General features: G+C 43.6%; 1 protein-coding gene across 5 annotated transcripts in view; it reads right to left on the minus strand.

Annotated features, from left to right (window-relative positions):
• The window catches only part of ATP8B4 (ATPase phospholipid transporting 8B4 (putative)), a 500,578-nt gene that overhangs the window by 37,560 nt on the left and 442,389 nt on the right, over positions 1-20,629 (minus strand). For all 5 annotated transcript variants that reach the window (XM_075345819.1, XM_075345815.1, XM_075345817.1 and 2 more), the window contains exons 21-24: positions 18,186-18,291; positions 17,942-18,089; positions 8,921-9,104; positions 1,437-1,660 (exon numbers count right to left, since the gene is read on the minus strand). In XM_075345819.1, coding sequence (XP_075201934.1) covers positions 1,437-1,660; positions 8,921-9,104; positions 17,942-18,089; positions 18,186-18,291 — 662 coding nt within the window. The remainder of the gene's footprint in view (positions 1-1,436; positions 1,661-8,920; positions 9,105-17,941; positions 18,090-18,185; positions 18,292-20,629) is intronic.

The following is a 20,629-nucleotide window of genomic DNA, read 5'->3' on the forward strand; positions in this document are numbered from 1 at the left end:
TTACATATACAGCAGTCCCAGTGTCTTCTATCTAATGTGTATACGTCAGTCCCAGCGCCTCCTTTGTGATGTATATGCCCGCAGCCCCTCCAGTGATGTATGTCCCTCCAGCGTCTCCAGTGATGTATATACAAAGAGTTGACTGCGCTCCAGACCGAGACAAACCTGGAAAAGTAGTTGTCAGAAGCAACATGATTAGTATCAAACATCACAGCCACACCAAAGAGAAGCAGCTCCAGCCACCAAAGTAAGGGTGAGTTAATTAATTGTTTGACCAAATATAGCAGGGTTATTTTCACATTGATAATTTGGTGTGGCTCCCGAAGGTTGGTAGAAATTGCCAAATGGCCCCTGGCAGTAAAAAGGTTCCCCACCCCTGATCTACACCTTCAGCCTGGGACAACTCATAGAGTCCCATGGCTTTCAATATCACCTCTACGCTGATGATACGCAGATCTACCTCTCTGTACCTGATATCACCTCCCTAGTAACCAGAATCCCACAATGTCTGTCTGCTATTTCATCCTTTTCTCTTCTCGATTCCTAAAACTGAACATGGACAAAACAGAATTCATTATCTTTCCTCCTCCTCACTCAACCCCCCCACCTGACACATCCATCAATGTCAATGGGTGCTCACTTTCCCCAGTCCAACGTGCTCGCTACTTGGGAGTAACTCTAGACTCTGCTCTCTCTTTCAAGCCACACATCCAAGCCCTCTTCACCTCCTGCCACCTCCAGCTCACCAAAACAATTCCCGGATCCGTTCATTCCTTTCCCAGGAAGCTGCAAAAACCCTAGTGCATGCTTTTATTATCTCCCACCTGGATTATTGCAACCTTCTGCTCTCTGTCCTCCCTTCTAACAGTCTCACACCCTACAATTTATATAATAATAATAATATTAATAATCAATCACAACAGCATAGCTTCACAAAGGATGAGTTTAGGATGATGAATTGGCCACACGCAGTCCACACCTTTCACCAACAGAGGACCTTTAGTCTATTATGAAACAAAGAAATCCAGCAAAGATGACCCAGGACTGTTGAGAAGCTAAAATCATAGATCAGACAAGAATGGGGCAAGATTCCTCTCCCAAAACTCCCGCAATTGGTCTCCTCACTTCCGAGACGTTTACAAACTAGTCAAAAGATGAGGAGATGCCCCACAATGGTAGACATGGTACTGTCCCAACTTTTCTGAGATGTGTGGCTGCTATCAATTTCTAAATAAGGTAATCTTTTCAATTGACATATAAAATGTTACATGTTCTGTTGTGAATTAAATATGGCTATAAAAGATTACCACATCATTGCATTCTTGTCTTCTTTACATTTTACACAGCTCCCCAACTTTTTTGGAATTAGGATTGTATATAATGTACTACTGCTTGTCATTTCAACCAATGTAAAGTTCGACAATATGGCCACTCACCTGTGCTGAGAATCCACAGAAGAATCCAAACCAGAAATGCACTAGTGTAAAGGCAAAATTTTTATAGAAGAAATAGCAAAGGAATTTACACATTCGAAAGTACGACCAGCGCCCATGAACTAGGAGCAGCCTTTGTAGGTACCTAAACTGGGCAAACGAGTAATCGCTAGCTAAAACTGCTTGCATGCCCTCCTGTCCGCTGATGCCAACACCTATATGAGCACCTGCAATCACCAAAAGAAGAAAGAAAAGTTAGCAAAAGAAAAATAAAAAATAATAATTTTATTTATATGGTGCCAACAGCACTTTGCAATTGAATGAATGAATGAAGTTTCTGCTATAAGTCAGATAGGCAGATGTGCAATCTCCAGTTATCTCACTTTCAGACATTTCCTTTGACAATTTTATTAAAAAAATCTGGGGTTTTATCAGACACTGCATCCCTAGAAACAGAATCCAATGACATCATGATGGTAATGTAGGCAAGTGAGGTGCTTAATATTACATTCACATGCTCCCCAAAATCTGTATCTAATAATAAATGCACTGTAGATTATAAAACCTACAGCATTATTAGTGGAGCATATTTTGCATTGAAATACTCCAGATTAGTTCCATTAAAGGGGTTGTCCACTACTAGGCCAACCCCTTCTGATTTCAATTGTTTCCTCGAGTTAAAATAAAAGATCCTGTACTCCCCTCCCGTTCTGGAGTTGCTCCAGCGCTGACTGTAACCATGCTTTGGGGCTCATGTGACATCTTGTGAGCCCCGCGTCCAATTACAGCTGGCTTCTTTCTCCCCGCCTTCGGACCAAATGAGCAATCAACAGGAAGTGAGTGACAGCCGCAGCGTCACTTTCTATTGATTAACTCCTTTGATCCAAAGGCGGGGAGAGAGAAGCCTCTGGTGATTGGATATGGGGTTCGCGTGACAACAAAATGTCCCATGAGCCCCAAACGGCGGGTACAGACAGCGCTGGAGCGGCTCCAGAACGGGAGGGGAGTACAGTGTCTTTTATTTTAACTTAGGGTGAAAAAGTGGAAGCAGAACGGGTTCTCAGTTTTAGACAACCTTTTTAAACTGCAACGCTAGCATTATCGGCATGAGCGTCCCCTGGCTGATCCGACTTGTGTGAACATTGTCTTACTGTTGATTCAACTGATTCAGAACCTTCCCAGGATACCACATTCATTTATTCTTTTAGAAATAAGCAGTAGTTGTTGCCATACTAATCAAACAAGGGATCGTGTTGACAAAAAAAGCCCTTAGAGACAAAGTCTTAATAATTCTGATGTGTAATTTTGCTTCAGATGCTGGTTTTCAAGTTCTTTCCCATCAAACGTTTTTAAAGGGAACCTGTCATTTGATTCATGCTGACCAACCACAGGGCACTATGAGCCTGGCTGCACAGGTATATTTTACTCTAAAACGCTCTAGTATTTCAGAAAAGATATGCTTTAAAGGGAATCTGTCACCAGGTTTTTGTCACCTAATCTGAGAGCAGCAAACCATAGGTGAGAGACCCTGATTCCAGCGGTGTGTCACTTACTGGGCTGCTTAGTGTAGTTTTGATAAAATCACTGATTAATCAGCAGTAGATTATCATTAGAGGACTTCTTGGCGTGCTGCCAGGTAGTCCAGCATATTTATGAGCTCTAACTGCTAGATCTGCAGCAGAGAAAACATTGATTTTATCAAAATTACAGCAAATAACTCAGTGAGTGACACATAGCTGGAATTGGGGTGTCTCTACATTATGCTGCTCTCAGATGGGGGAGCAAAACCTGGTGACAGATTCCTTTTAAAGATCCAGCTGGGAATCATAGCCGAAGACAAGACTAGTCCAGCTCTGCCATGGCAGCCTCTTCTCAGTGGTGACTATTTAAAACAAATACTTTACCACAACTTTTATTAAAAGATTAATTTTATTCATAACATTTAATAAAGTTTAAACACCCATAGAAAATCAATAGTTACAATTCACCATATAGACCATAGCTGTTTAATTTTACCTAAATAGTGACAAATGTCCTAATAGACCGGGAGCATACCTGCCGCTCCCTAATCCCTCTCAATGCCCTTCAAACCCCCTAGATCCCTTTTCAACATACCATAATAAGAGACAGGCAAAGTAAGGGGGAGGACACAAAGAAGGAAAAAAGAGAATCAAGATCATTTACCCATTAAATGACCCAATCTTGGATAATCACGCTTTAAATTTCACATTAATATAGGGAAAAACAAATACATACATTCATGATCCCATTATCAGGTACAGTATTCAATAATACATTCATCCACATGCAATTCCATATTTTTGATGAAATGTTAGCACATTACTCTATATGCATAGATTATGTTGATTAGTAGATATTAGAAATCAAAATATAGACGATGACAAAGATTCATGGTATCCAGATCAGCAGCATAGGATTTATTGTGTTGCTCACCGACCATCCATCCCACCATAATCAACATGACAAGATTAGATATATACCATATCTCCCGCCTCTCATGCACTTTGGTTAGTAATGTTATAGACGTTAGCATGCAATATTAGCCGTACTTAAACTAATCACCAACATGCAGAAGCTACAGTTAGGTCCAGAAATATTTGGACAGTGACACAATTTTCGCGAGTTGGGCTCTGCATGCCACCACATTGGATTTGAAATGAAATCTCTACAACAGAATTCAAGTGCAGATTGTAATGTTTAATTTGAAGGTTTGAACAAAAATATTTGATAGAAATTGTAGGAATTGTACACATTCCTTTACAAACACTCGACATTTTAGGAGGTCAAAAGTAATTGGACAAATAAACCAAACCCAAACAAAATATTTTTATTTTCAATATTTTGTTGCGAATCCTTTGGAGGCAATCACTGCCTTAAGTCTGGAACCCATGGACATCACCAAACGCTGGGTTTCCTCCTTCTTAATGCTGTGCCAGGCCTTTACAGCCGCAGCCTTCAGGTCTTGCTTGTTTGTGGGTCTTTCCGTCTTAAGTCTGGATTTGAGCAAGTGAAATGCATGCTCAATTGGGTTAAGATCTGGTGATTGACTTGGCCATTGCAGAATGTTCCACTTTTTTGCACTCATGAACTCCTGGGTAGCTTTGGCTGTATGCTTGGGGTCATTGTCCATCTGTACTATGAAGTGCCGTCCGATCAACTTTGCGGCATTTGGCTGAATCTGGGCTGAAAGTATATCCCTGTACACTTCAGAATTCATCCGGCTACTCTTGTCTGCTGTTATGTCATCAATAAACACAAGTGACCCAGTGCCATTGAAAGCCATGCATGCCCATGCCATCATGTTGCCTCCACCATGTTTTACAGAGGATGTGGTGTGCCTTGGATCATGTGTCGTTCCCTTTCTTCTCCAAACTTTTTTCTTCCCATCATTCTGGTACAGGTTGATCTTTGTCTCATCTGTCCATAGAATACTTTTCCAGAACTGAGCTGGCTTCATGAGGTGTTTTTCAGCAAATTTAAGTCTGGCCTGTCTTTTTTTGGAATTGATGAATGGTTTGCATCTAGATGTGAACCCTTTGTATTTACTTTCATGGAGTCTTCTCTTTACTGTTGACTTAGAGATAGCTACACCTACTTCACTGAGAGTGTTTTGGACTTCAGTTGATGTTGTGAACGGGTTCTTCTTCACCAAAGAAAGTATGCGGCGATCATCCACCACTGTTGTCATCCGTGGACGCCCAGGCCTTTTTGAGTTCCCAAGCTCACCAGTCAATTCCTTTTTTCTCAGAATGTACCCGACTGTTGATTTTGCTACTCCAAGCATGTCTGCTATCTCTCTGATGGATTTTTTCTTTTTTTTTTTCAGTCTCAGGATGTTCGGCTTTACCTCAATTGAGAGTTCCTTAGACCGCATGTTGTCTGGTCACAGCAACAGCTTCCAAATGCAAAACCACACACCTGTAATGAACCCCAGACCTTTTAACTACTTCATTGATTACAGGTTAACGAGGGAGATGCCTTCAGAGTTAATTGCAGCCCTTAGAGTCCCTTGTCCAATTACTTTTGGTCCCTTGAAAAAGAGGAGGCTATGCATTACAGAGCTATGATTCCTAAACCCTTTCTCCGATTTGGATGTGAAAACTCTCATATTGCAGCTGGGAGTGTGCACTTTCAGCCCATATTATATATATAATTGTATTTCTGAACATGTTTTTGTAAACAGCTAAAATAACAAAACTTGTGCCACTGTCCAAATATTTCTGGCCCTGACTGTATCCAAGAACAATTTATCCTTATCTGTTCCGCCTCGGCGCGTTTCCCCTCTGCTTGATCAAAACACAGGGGTTCCTCAGGAGGCTTTGAATAACACAAATCCATGGTTCAGCTAAATTCTTGTACTCCAAATATGGATCCTGTTAGCCTTAAAAGGAACCTTTCACCACTTTTTTGGCGTATAAGCTGCAGCCACCACCACCGGGCTCTTATATACTGCATTCTAACATGCTGTATATAAGAGCACAGGCCGGGGGTATAACATAAAAAACACTTTATAATACTTACCTAAAGGTCGCGCGGTTGGCCATATGGGCGTCTTGTTACCGGCGCCTCCTCTTTCGGCCATCTTTGTCCTCTTTCTGAAGCCTGTGTGCATGACGCGTCTACGTCATACACACTCGCCGGTCTTGCGCAGGCGCACTACAATACTTTGATTTGCCCTGCTCAGGGCAGATCAAAGTGCGCCTGCTCAGGACCTGAATGCCGGCGAGTGTGTATGACGTCAGAAGCGTCAAGCACCACAGCTTCAGAAGATGGAGGACGAAGATGGCCGAAAGAGGCGGCGCCGACATTGGACAACGGAGACGCCCACATGGCCAACTGCGCGACCGTTAGGTAAGTATTATAAAGTGTTTTTTATGTTCTCACAGCGGCCTGGGCTCTTATATACAGCATGTTAGAATGAGTATATAAGAGCCCGGAGGTGGTGGCCGGAGCTTATACACCAAAAAAAGTGGTGACTGGTTCCCTTTAAGCAAACACCTAATGTATCAATCTACTGATATCCAGGCCATTAGCACACCTTTCCCCGTCCCTTTTGCTGAGCAGGCCAAACAGCCATACTTCCTCAGCCAGAGCGGTCCTGCACTCTTCCCAGTGGTGCTGCAGGTGATTGGCGGCTCTCTTCGCATGAGCACACAAGGGAGAGATCTGTCAATTACCTTCAGCAGCGCTAGGAAGAGCCGCTTATGGACCATAAATAAGACTATTCCTGCTCCACCAAAGTGCAGCAGTGGAAAACGTACCTGGCTGCATTGTGCAGCGAGAATCAGATTCATTCTGCCCATGGCTTGGGCAACATACAGTACTGACCAAAAGTTTGGACACACCTTCTAATTCAAAGAGTTTTCTTTACTTTCATGACTCTAAAAATTGTAGATTCACATTGAAGACATCAAAACTATGAATAAAAACATGTGGAATGAAATACTTAAAAAAGTGTGAAACAACTGAAAATATGTCTTATATTCTAGGTTCTTCAAAGTAGCCACCTTTTGCTTTGATTTCTGCTTTGCACACTCTTGGCATTCTCTTGATGAGCTTCAAGAGGTAGTCACCGGAAATGGTTTTCCAACAGTCTTGAAGGAGTTCCCAGAGATGCTTAGCACTTGTTGGCCCTTTTGCCTTCACTCTGCGGTCCAGCTCACCCCAAACCATCTCGACTGGGTTCAGATCTGGTGACTGTGGAGGCCAGGTCATCTGGCGTAGCACCCTATCACTCTCCTTCTTAGTCAAATAGCCCTTACACAGCCTGGAGGTGTGTTTGGGGTCATTGACCTGTTGAAAAATAAATGATGGTCTAACTAAACGCAAACCGGATGGAATAGCATGCCGGTGCAAGATGCTGTGGTAGCCATGCTGGTTTAGTATGCCTTTAATTTTGAATAAATCCCCAACAGTGTCACCAGCAAAGCACCCCCACACCGTCACACCACCTCCTCCATGCTTCATGGTGGGAACCAGCCATGTAGAGTCCATCCGTTCACCTTTTCTACAAAGACACTGTGGTTGGATCCAAAGATCTCAAATTTGGACTCATCAGACCAAAGCACAGATTTACACTGGTCTAATGTCCATTCCTTGTGTTCTTTAGCCCAAACAAGTCTATTAGGCTTGTTGCCTGTCCTTACCAGTGGTTTCCTAGCAGCTATTTTACCATGAAGGCCTGCTGCACAAAGTCTCCTCTTAAAGTGGGAATTCTGACCTATAATTTATAAGTGGTTGTATGGTAATATCACAAAGATAATTTGAAGAATTCCAAGAAATTTAGTAATGTAACAATTTCTGGATGTTATCCCGGCATTGAGAAAATGATGTTTATGTATTGTAATTGCACAAATGATATGTTTGTATGTTGACAACAGTTTCATCAATAAAACAGATTTGAAATAAAAAAAAAAAAAAAAAGTCTCCTCTTAATAGTTGTTCTAGAGATGAGAAGGTGTGTCCAAACTTTTGGTCTGCACTGTAAATCAGATGACAGGTCTCCTTAAGGAGAAAGGTTTTCCCCTCAGGTTCCCTTTAGACATTTTGGGCTAAGTATGTAATGTTCTGCCCTATTTAGTAAATGTTATCCCATATACTGGGTGTAAGAAGGAATGCAGAAGTATTAATGAATGTGGCCGTCTGCTTGAGTAGTAGGCATTCCCCATGACACTATGGCCTGCTTTGACTTTAGAGGACAAGGTATACCATGCTCTTGTACTCAGTGCAGGTGACTACAAAGATCAGACATAATGTTACATTTATATGAATTGATTAGTGTGTTTCATACCAGTTTTGAAATTTTACCCATTAAATGCATACTAGATATGTCATTTTACCATAACTAACACATATACCGTAAGCTAAAAGTCCTGTTTTTTTCACAACCATATGGAACGTTTTTGCAGAATTTGAGTGTGAATATTTTTTTTCTATGTCTGCCTCCGTGTTTTTACTTTTATTGATCTTTTGAATAAAGGTGTTCCTCAAAGGGTTTACACAAAGTAATTTTTCCCCTACAATAGCATAGGGAACAACTTGGTAGCGAGGGAAGGGAGTGGGGATCTGAACTCTGGGACCACCACTGATCTCGAGAATGGACCTCTGAAGAGCTCCATCTGAATGGAGCAGAGGTGAATCAGGTGCTGGAGTTAGGCAAGTACAGCCACATAGAGTTACATAGAGAGTGAATAGGGTGAACTTAGTACTAACCTGTTAAATGGGGTTCAAAATAAGTACTATATGCTTTATGAATATCTGTTGTACAGCTGAATGTAATTTATTTTCTCTACTATAAGCCATTCCTGGTGAAACAGAGTCTTTCTATAGCATTGTATCATCTCTCCTAATAACACTGCTTCTATAAGCTCTAGTTTAGTGATTTAGTGGAGCTTTAAAAGAAAGCCTGAAAAGACAAACTATAGCACAAAGAACAGCTGATATGAAATAAGGCTTGCACGGCTTACTTTTTATCATGCTGATATCATTAGCACCATCCCCAATGGCCAGGGTGACTGCTTTTTTATACTTTTTCACCAGTTCAACCACTTGTGCTTTCTGAAGAGGAGTCACTCTGCAACAGATCACAGTCTTGCATATGCATGCAATCTCCAAAAATTCCTTCTCCATGTCTGCTTCCAGGGCATGGGCCTGTAAACACAAAAACATTGTTCTTAAATTCATTTTTTTTTTCTTCAAAACAAATGACAGAAAGTAATAACTTCTATAACAAATATGTGTAAAACAGCATCCACAGAGATTAGTAGTGAGGTATCATAAAAATCCATCTGGGAAGTCCTCTGCAGATCATTTTTTGAAATTGAAATGGCTGTTCCCGTGAGCTAAGTTAATTTTATAGTTCATTTCAATCAATAGACCTTGGAACAATAAGTTTCCACAATTGGATGTGGTTAAAAAAAAGTTCCTGTGCTGAGATAATCTTACATACAGTATGCTATGTACTGTGTAATGGCCACGTCTGACCGTACAGGGACATGGACTGATGATGCCATATCTCCAGGGCAGGGGAGGATATAAAAGAGTATACAGACTTTATAGCACGGGATCACAGCTGATTTTGTGCAGTAAAAAAAATTTCTTGCCTGTTTTTAAAAAATGTTTTACCTGTTTGATCCTGTGCTGTAATGTCTACATACACTTTTGTGCTTGTAAACTCTTGTACTATATAGTGGTATACTATTTAAAACATGAATGGAAATCTCTTATAGTCATATTTTATTCACAACACAACAAATAATACAGATAAGAAGTCCATATTAGACTTTTTTCAATTTCAAATGAAAAAAAAAACAAAACAAAAAAAATAAAAACAATCTCATGGGGCGTGTCCTGGCCATGAGGGAGTGAGGTTGTGCTTTGCCTCAGCTCCCCCTTATCTCCCAGGAAATCAGCTGCTACATTAATTTTTTCGGCCCTCTATCCCGGACTATGAGCACGAGGAGGCGGAAGGGAGTTCAAGAACACCTTTCCAGGCAGAATCGAGGCAGCATCCAGCGATTTCTGGCTAAACCAAGAGTGGCACAGATGGAGCAGGAGGGAAGTAAGATGGCCGCTGGCCCTGTCAGCTAAGCAGCAGTGGCGGCGGGGGAGTGGGTGGAGGCGCACGGAGTACCTGTCAGAGGCCCACAGCAGAGAACAGCCAGAGGAGCAGAAGGTGGAGGCAGGAATCCAGACGGTGACAGATCCTGTGCAGCTGGAGGAGAAGTGGGGTTTGAGGAGCCAGGTACTCGGAGGGAGCAGGCTCTGGTGTCTTCACAGCATGGGGGGCAGGTCCTGGCAGTGGGAGAGGAGGTGGACGGGCGTTGGGTGAGAGGCCTGGGCCTTGCAGACTCTGCAGCTTCTCCTAGAGGAGGGGAGAGGGATCTGACTTTGCCCCTGAGCCCTTCACTGTCAATGGAGCTCCAGGAGGGACAGGAAGATGGGTCTCCCTGGACCTCCAGCCCATTGCTACTCAGTGGCACTGCAGCTGCTGTGACAGGCACAGAGGTCAGAGCTAATATAGAAGATATGGAGAGTATGGAGCACTCCACCAGCCAGATTTCTCAGCATGTCAGCACTCTGGGGCTGGGGCAGGAAGGTTCCTGTGTCCTGAGGGAGCTGAGGGAGCTCAGAGCAAGAATCATCAGCATCCCATCCAGAGAGGACATGGAAGGCTATATCTCCAGATTGGAGAAGGCGTGCAGGTCAGAGCTGACAGAAATGCGTTCCAGTGTGCAGAATATAGATGCAAGGGTCCTGTCTCAGGAGACCCAATTACAAGAAATGCAGAAGGACTTATCCTCTCATAAAGAGTTGCTAGAGACCCAATCTCGCCAGCTCCACTACCTGACTGAAGCACTGGACAATGCAGAGAACAGAGGACGACGCAACAACTTGAGAGTACGGGGTCTGCCAGAGTCCGTTGATTCCAGGGAACTTCCACGTGTCCTCCAAAGAATCTTCAACAAGATATTGGGGCTCCCTCCAGCCACGGAGATCGAACTTGATAGAGCACACAGATCCTTGGGACCCAAACCAGCGGACTCGGAGTTCCCGCGGGACGTGATCTGTCGGGTCCACCATTATTTACAAAAGGAGTCTATTCTGCTGTAGCTCCGGGAAGGGGTACCTTTCCTTTTCCAAAAGATTAAGTTGCAGATCCTACCCGACCTCTCTCGTCTTACTCTCCAGAGGAGGTAAGCACTACGGCCTCTGTTGGAGCTCCTTCGGTCACGGGACTTGGTGTACAGCTGGGGTTTCCCTTTTCGCCTTCAAGTCCGCAGTGGCGGCCGAATGCACGTTCTTCATTCACCAGAGAATCTGACACCCTTTTCGAAGGCCTTGAATCTTCCCAGAGTTGAAATTGAGGACTGGCCTTCTATTCCAAGAGAATTCTCGCGGGGGCTTCCTCAGCGTCCTCCAAGAAGTAATCGCGAGGAGAGGACTGATGTTCGTCAAGACGGGGCTTGTATGCTTCTCACACTTTATACTGTACTTGAGTAGTATTGTTATTTGGGGGTTGGATACGGAGGGCTGATTGAGGGGCTAAGTTTAAGTTAATGAAGTCATGGGAGAGGTTTAACGCTACATATAATAACTTACGTGAGTCGAAACGGTTCCCTCTCTCTGCCACTACAATTTTGCCCTCCTGCCCCCGATTCTTGTAGTTAGATGATTTTACAGAATTCCTAGCATTTTGATATAGGACATTTATGGTAATGATTAACACCCCCCCGTTTTTCATGTTTCCTTCCGCTTCCTCCTTCTGTGTCCCCTTTGGCCTTTTATCGCCTCTTTTCGGGTCCGTGCTCCTCGACCTCTCTCTTCCCCCTTTCTTCTTGCCCCCCGTGGCCCTGTCCCCCCTGTCCTCGTCCCCCCCTTTTTTTTTTCTTCTCCTCTCCTTCCCTCCCCTCTTTTTTCCTTTCTCCCCTTTTTTTTCTCTCCTCCCCCCCTTTTTCCTTGCCCCCCTTCCCCCCCCTTTTTTCCTTTCCCCCTTTTTTTTTCTCTCCTCCCCCCCTTTTTTCCTTTCCCCCCTTTTGTTCCCTCTCCTTCCCCCCCCTTTTTTACTTCCCCCACCCTTTTTTTTTTTCTCTCCTCACCCCCTTTTTTCTTCTCTCTCCTCCCCCCCTTTTTTCCTTTCCCCCTTTTTTTTTCTCTCCTTCCCCCCTTCCTGGTCCCCCTTTTTTTTTCTCTCTCTCTACCTCTCTCTTCTCCCTCCCTTCCTACCCCTGAGGGGGGTGGGACGTGGGGGGGATGGGAATTGCAGGGCGCGCATCTGAACTGGGGTTTGTCCGTGGTTTGGGTTTTATAATGAGGCCGGGAGGGGGCTGGGGGCTTCCGTTCTGGAAAGCACACGCTTAGTTTGGGTTTACGCGTCGCGGATTGAGTGACGCTTGAAAGCAATACCCAGGAATTACCGCATTTGTTGGGGTACAGTTTGTAATCTTTGTTTTCCCTTTCTTTTTCTCTATTTCACAGCCTAATCTTTTCTTGATTCTTGCTGCGTTTCTTGCTCCTTACTCTGGTCATCTCTCTTTCCCCTTCTTCACCCCTATCCTTAGGTGTGGGACCCCAGTGCTCGGCATGACGTAACTTAATTTTGGCTCCCTTAATTGTAAAGGGTTGAATGTGCCGCAAAAGAGATCGCAAATATTTTATGCTATGCATAAACAGAGGACTCAGGAGTTATTATTACAAGAGACCCATTTTAAAGCAGGCCAGGTCCCAGTTCTTAGGGATAGATTATACACAACATGGTTTCACAGCCCTAACCCGACTGCTAAATCCGGGGGGGTCTCCATTGCTCTCCATAAGTCATTGGTGTTCTCCGTGATTGACTCTTTGGTGGATCCTGAGGGTAGATTTATATTTCTGAAGCTCCAGATTGGTGTGGGTGTATATACCGTAGCTAACTGGTATTTACCTAACTCCAGACCCACTGTGGCATGCTCTTCCCTCCTGTCTCGGCTGGCGGAATTTGCAGAAGGGTCTTTAATAGCTGGGGGGGACTTTAATTTCACCTTTGAACCGGCAATTGATACCTCCTCGGGGCGGCGTTTTATTTCACAAAAAAGGATGTTGGCACTAGGGCAAAAGTTGCAAGCATTACAATTGGTTGATATTTGAAGGGCACTGCATCCCACGGAGAGGGATTACTCTTATTTCTCCCCAATTCATTCATCTTACAGCCGTATAGACATGTTGTGGATTAGCCAACACGCCATACCGTGGCATGCCCAGGCCTCCATAGGGTCTATAGGTCTATCGGACCATGCACCGGTGTTCGTCCAACTCACTCCCCAAGATGGTTCGCGGCGACCATGGACTTGGCGTCTTAATGAACATCTACTTAAAGACGACTTATGTGTAGCGGAAATACGACAGGTGATGAGTGATTTCTTGGAAATTCACACTCAGGACCAGACAGCCTTGCTGACACAGTGGGAGGCCCTTAAATGTGTGGTGCGGGGTATATTAATAAAGCATGGATCGAGACTTAAACGGGAGAGGGCCTCTCTGATTACCTCTTTGGTTCAGCGAATACAGACCTTGGAGGCGTCCCACAAAAAATCCTTATCGGCCTCGGTGTATGTTGAATTGGTCGAATCACGGGAGGAACTTAGGGGGCTCTTAGATCAAAAATACTATGCACAGAGGGTACGTTTACAGGGATACTTATATGAACATGCAGACAAGTGCGGAAGGGCATTAGCCAGGTTTATTCACCCGAGGAAACTCACAAATCATATCCCGAAAATTAAGGACAGAGGAGGACATATGATTCAGGACCCGGTTAAAATAGCTGAAGAGTGCCGGGCCTTTTATGGGGAACTGTACAACATAAAGGGTCCATTTACTGATATGTCACCGACGGCACTCAATAATAAGATCGAGGACTATGTCCAGCGGACTGCCTTGCCTAGGCTAGCGCAATCAGAAATTGAGACGCTGGAGTCAGATTTTACGGAAGAGGAGATATCTTCGGTTATCAAAGACACCCCAGTAGGTAAGAGCCCGGGACCGGATGGTTTTACAACTACATTTTTTAGAGTTTTTAAGGAACAGATTGTCCCCTTTTTGACACGGGTCTTTAACTCGGTGCTTGCTGGAGCATCTTTTGTTCCTCAGTCTCTAGAGGCGCGTATATGTGTAATTCCGAAGCTAGGGAAGGACCCGGTTAATGTCTCCAATTACCGTCCCATATCATTGATTAATATAGATGTCAAATTCTTTTCAAAAGCTCTCGCCAATAGACTGGCACCTTTGCTCCCAAAAGTGATACACACGGACCAGGTGGGTTTTGTGGGGGGTCGAGAGGCAAGAGATCACACGAATAAGACGTTTCTTCTGCTGGCTCGGGCGAAGGCAAAGGCACTACCTATGTGTTTACTTTCCATAGATGCGGAGAAAGCCTTCGACCGGGTCAGCTGGAGTTTCATGTTGGCATCTTTGAGACAGGTGGGAATAGGTGACAGGTTCCTTAGAGGAGTGGACTCCCTTTATAGTACACCGACTGCCAGAATAAAGGTAAATGGGTCCTTGTCCGCGCCAATTAGCATAAAAAATGGTACCAGACAGGGTTGTCCCTTATCCCCCCTCCTATTTGTATCCGTAATGGAGCATTTGGCTTTAGCCATTAGACAGAACCCAGATATAAAAGGGATAGAGGTGGGAGAGCATCATTGTAAAGCAGCATTATATGCAGATGACCTCCTCCTATACATTACACAGCCCCACATATCCTTTCCCTCCTTGGTTAAGGAAATTAAGAACTTCGGACATCTAAGCAACTTTAAAGTTAACTATAATAAATCAGAAGTCTTGAATTTCACTCTGCCTGCGAGGGAAGTAGATCATATTGCATCCAACTTTCCTTTTTAGATGGCAGACATCGGCCCTGACTTATCTGGGGGTGGCGGTACCACAGGACAGTATTACGATTTTTCACCTCAATTACCTCCCTTTGTTGGAATGCACTATAAGAGACCTTAAACAAATCGATAGACAGAAACTGTCCTGGTTTGGACGTATTAATCTCATCAAGATGGATGTTCTCCCTAGTTTTCTATATATCTTTCAAACGGCCCCTATAGCACTACCATCGTTTTTCTTTACCAGAATACAGACAATTATTAACAAATTTGTGTGGGGAGGGAGGAGCTCTCGGGTGGGGGGGAGAGTGTTGAGTAGAGTTAAGGGAGAGGGGGGGCAGGGTTGCCAGACTTTAAAAAGTACCACAAGGCGTCTCTTCTGCTGAGACTAATGGATTGGCAATTTAATAGGAGCACTAAACAATGGGTGAGTCTGGAGCAGGTTTGCTCCGAAACACCCCTGCAGTTCCTCCCGTGGATCACACCGTCGCGGAGGAGACGGATAGATGGAGAGGCGGAGTTTCTCAAGGCATCGCTGAGGGTCTAAGACGTGGAGTGCAGGTGGGGATCTCTCTCAAGGGGTCCTGGTTCACGCTCACCGCTCTTCTCTAACCCGGAGTTCCCCCCAGGGATGGGAGTCGAGCGTTTCTTATGTTGGAGGAGGGGGGAGGACACACGGATAGCCCAGACTTTGCACAGTTTGAAGTACCCCTTTTTTCGGCCCTTTTTCTCACAGAGGGTAGGCATCCAACGGCTTGGCTGGAATACCTTCAACTTAGGTCCTTCTTGAAGGTTGACAACAGACTTGGGCTTTTTGCGGCTCAGCCCACAAAATTTGAACAATTGTTTTTGCGGGAAGATTCTCTCGGGCATCTCTTGTCTCTGGTTTACGCCTTCCTGATTACAGAGGCGGACATGGGAGACCTTAAATATATCGAGAAGTGGAATAGAGATTTAAGGACTTCCATTCCCGAGGAGGACTGGAAAAAGTCCTTTATCCTCATTCATAAATTTTCCATCGCCTGTGCAGCACAGGAAAACAATTATAAGATTCTGACTAGAGTTGAGCGGATCCGGATCGGGTTGCCGCCGAAGTCTGGATCAGATGTCCGCGGCTATAGAGAGAGAAGAGAGAGAGAGAGAGAAGAGAGAGAGAGAGAAGAGAGAGAGAAGAGAGAGAGAAGAGAAAAAAAATCCCGGATCCGGATCGTGCACCCCGAATCCCAGGTACTGGTCGGACTCGGATCGTACTCTCGAACCGTGCGGATCAGGATTTTGCGGATCAGGATTTTGCCGATCCGGGTCCGCTCAAAACTACTTCTGATCCGTTGGTACAGGTGCAATCAGTAACCATTGTAACGGAAACTACTTTACTGGATCAGCTAACAGGAGCAATTATTTTAGAAGTCTTCGAAGAGATTAGAAGAAAAGGGGTCTATTTTTGCAAAGTATGTATATGGTATTACAACCCAACCCCATACACTTAAATGGACATAAGCTGCAAGACTGAATACATCCCATGGACTATAATGGTATTGCTTTTTCTAATGTCATACATCACCATTTATAGCCTATCCTTTTAGGCTAAAAGAAATACAGATCAATCTATTCTAGTCTATTTTATTTAAGATCTTTTAGGATTAAAATAAAGTCCCATTATAGAGTTGCACACATGCACAGAGGATTAGTAAAGGAAAAAAAATATACATTTTCACGTTCTAAAATTCAATTGTTAGTGAAACATTTTAGCATCAACTAGAGAATCAGATCAAACATAATGATGAGGTCAAATGCTTGATTAGAAACCATTCTCTTCACAAACTCACAGTCCAATATTAGTACAAGAAACACATTCTCTAATGAAAACAAATTCCTTTTGGCAAGACGACGAGCTCTAGGCTTACTGGAATCCAGTGTAGTGATTATAGCCATCTTGCACGGGCTATGGAGACTCTTTTACAATATTTAAAAGGTCAGCCTGTACTCTTTAAATCAGAAATAATGACAGAAAGGATATCCCTGCAACTGCAATAGAACACTGTACAAAACCAAACAAGATTAAGAATATACAAGTCAAAGATGAGAGATTATTCTTAGCTACACACAAGCCTAATTGTTCAAGTATTAAATTCCTATAACAAAAATGTAATGTTATCTGTACCTATTGAATAGGGCACAACTCACTGATCACTGCAGGTCCCACCACTGGGACCTCTAGCAAAACCAAGAACAGGACTTTGGATCTTGAGTAACGCATGCTCAACCTCTGCTACATTCATTTTTATGGGCCTGATAAAGAAAGCAGAATACAGCGCTCTGTTATTTCCAGGCGTCCCACAGACAATGAATACGTATAGTGGACCTTGAGCATGGGCACCTCTGCAAAGCCTAGATCCTGGGATCTAGAGACCCTTTCTTGGAATTTCTGGGAGTCCTAGTAAACCCAGCAGTAAGGAATCCCCTAACCTAAGGATTGAGGACAACTTTTTCTTCTAGGACTAGCCCCTTAAAAGTGAATCTGTCAGCAGATTTTTGCTATGCAGTCTGAGGGCAGCATAGGGCAGTGGCTGAGGTAGCGATTTCAGTGATGTGTCACTAACTATGTTGTGTGCTGTAATTTGAATACAATCAGTGTTTTATCAGCATGAGATTATCCTTGCCACACTATCTTCTTTTGTGCCACCTGGTCTAACAACACCCTCAGCACTGATTATCAACTTACAATCAATATATAATGTACATAGAAAGCTGCTGATCAGGGGTGTGGGCAGGGTTAGCTTTCTGAGCACTGCTACATTTACAGCAGAGAAAACTCTGAATGTATCACAATGGACGCTCACAGTAAACTGATACATTGCTGAAATCAGGGTGTCTCTTCCTACATTATGCTGCTCTACTATAAGGTAGCAAAAACCTGGATACCCATTCCCCTTAAAGCCTTGCACGCAATCTTGTGATTGATCCATTATACACAAGTAAAAAGTTCCTGCAAGCAAAGAATTCGGGGGAAAAAAAGATTTTTGCCACTAGGTTTTCCTTTTTCTTTTACACAGGAGGAAATAATGTACAAAATCCATAATAGCAGACTTTAAAAATAATATATATATAGATACTTACCAAGCTATGTCCATTAACAACTAAGGCATATTCACCAGTTACAGTTTCCTCATAGACAGAATGAAGCTTTGTTTCCATTGTCTTCTCAGAGAATTGATGCCCGTTGTATAGGTTCCCACTCTGTCCAAAAGTGGCCTCCTTTGCTTTCCTAGGATAAAGATATAAATGGAGTTCAGGGCATGATACTTATCTTGTATGGCCAATTATTCGGTCCGCAGTAGTGGCAGTAGTGATCAGAGCCTACCTTAGTTCTTCCCGTACTTCAGTTACTGTGCGACCAGACACTATAAAAATATCATTCATGTCATCAGTGAGCATGTGGCATGAATACCCAATATTCATGGCCGTTTCTGTGAAGGAAAAACATATAGAAACTTAGTTAAGCCCAGGATGAATGTCTTAAAACACTTTTTTTTCTCCATACCTATCTTAACTGTACTAGGTTTTAGCAGAAACATATTCTGAAAAACAAATAATGAGATTCCAACAGACTGGATACTTGTAGATAGTGGCAATTACAACTAAAGAGCAATGGTCTCCATTCCACTGTCGATATGATCAAGAAGAAGTAACCAAGACAATAGCATTCAATTCAATAGCCAATATGTATTGCATACAGGGAGTTGGAGACATTTTTAACCCCTTCACCTGCGGGCGATTTTTTTACTCCCCTTTTTCTGAGAGCCGTAACTTTTTTTTATTTTTCCGTCAATCTTGCCCTATAAGGGCTTGTTTTTTGTAGGACGAGCTGTACTTTTAAAAAAACCCCATAAGTTTTACCATGTAGTGTACAGCAAAAAAATTTCAAGTGCGGAAAAACTACAAAAAAGTGCGATTGCACAATAGTTTTTGGGATATTTTATTCACTATATGATAAAACTGATGTGTCGCTGTGATGCCTCAGGTCGGTACGAGTTTGTAGACATAAAAAATGTATAGGTTTACTTTTATCTATGGGGTTAAAAAAATTCACAAGTTTGACCAAAAAAAGTGGCGCACTTTTTGCACCATTTTCCGAAACCTGTTTTCATTTTTTGGGATCTATGGCTCAATAACTGCTTATTTTTTGCGCCTCGAGCTGACGTTTTTTAACAGTCAGCTTTTTCAGTTTTTTTCAGACTGTCTACTACACTTGCAAACTTCAAACGGACCCTGAAAACTCATCTGTTCAGAAATGCCTATAATCTACAATGACCTCACTGCCCCACCACCGTGCGGAGCTGCCGCCCCACCACCGTGCGGAGCTGCCGCCCCACCACCGTGCGGAGCTGCCGCCCCACCACCGTGCGGAGCTGCCGCCCCACCATCGTGCGGAGCTGCCGCCCAACCTACACCCCACCTACTGTCTCCTCCCCAAAATCCTTTAGGATGTAAGCCCGCAAGGGCAGGGCCCTCCTCCCTCTGTGATAGTCTGTCTATTGTAACGTGTATATGTATTCTGTATGTAACCCCCTCATGTACAGCACCATGGAATCAATGGTGCTCTATAAATAAACAATAATAATAATAACAGTACAATTTTTGCGCAGATACTACGTTTTGATCGCCTGTTATGGCATTTTGCGCAAAATTTGCAGTGACCAAAAAACTAAATTTTGGCGTTTGGAATTTTTTTGCCGCTATGCCATTTACTGATCAGATTAATTGATTTTATATTTTGATAGGGCTTTTTTAACCTTTTAATTTTCAATGGACCAAATGGAGGGTGATTTGAACTTTTAGATTTTTTTTAAAACTTTTTTTTAACTTTTTTTATTTTACTAGCCTTAGGGGACTATAACGATCAGCAATCTGATCGCTCTTCCATTTCTCCAGATCACAGCTACACAGCTGAGATCTAGAGAAAAGCTGCTTTAGGCCTTGTTTGCACGTACCTGCTAAATATTCTGCAGCGATTTGACAGCACATGGGCGCTTCAAATCGCTGCAGAAATACTGCATAATGGATGCAGATTTTCTGTAGAAATAAAGCCGATTTCATGCGCTTGGGATGCTGCCCACACCATAGACAGAGTGGGAGCTGCATCTAAAGCGCACAAATTAATTGACATGCTGCATTTTTGAACGCACGGATTTGGGTCAAAATTTTAGCACCCAAATCGCTGCGTTCAGAAAAGCAACGTGCGCACGTATCATGCACAATCTTCATAGATTGTGCAGGGGACAAGGGACGCATGCATTTACGCTGCAGTGCAATAGGCAGTGTAAATGCATGTAATTCCGCAACGTGCGCATGAGCCCTTAGTCTCACACACGACAGTCTGTCGGCAGTGAGAGAAAGTGACTTATGATAGCTACAGGAGTCATCACATGACCCTGTGCTACCATGGCAACCACCGGAAGTAACGTGATGACGTCACGTGACTTCCGATGGTGCTGGGTAAGTTGTACTTATGGCGGCGCGGTTACATCTCGCTGGCAGATTTTGACAGCGATATATAAGGGGTTAATAGGCGCGGGTGAAACGCGATTCCATACGCGCCTGGTAGGCACACAGGTCAGCTATTGAAATCAGATGACATGTGTGCGGATCGCCGCGGACTGCCTACGGCAGGTGGCGGGGATTAACCTCATACGATCTATGACATACCCAGTATGTCATGCGTTGTGAACAGGTTAAACTTTACAGTGGTTGTACCTTTCCAAATCAGGGCAACTACCACTTTAGTCTGCTCTTCCTTGGGCTAGT

The sequence above is a fragment of the Anomaloglossus baeobatrachus genome, chromosome 4 (assembly GCF_048569485.1).
Source record: "Anomaloglossus baeobatrachus isolate aAnoBae1 chromosome 4, aAnoBae1.hap1, whole genome shotgun sequence".
NCBI lineage: Eukaryota > Metazoa > Chordata > Amphibia > Anura > Aromobatidae > Anomaloglossus > Anomaloglossus baeobatrachus.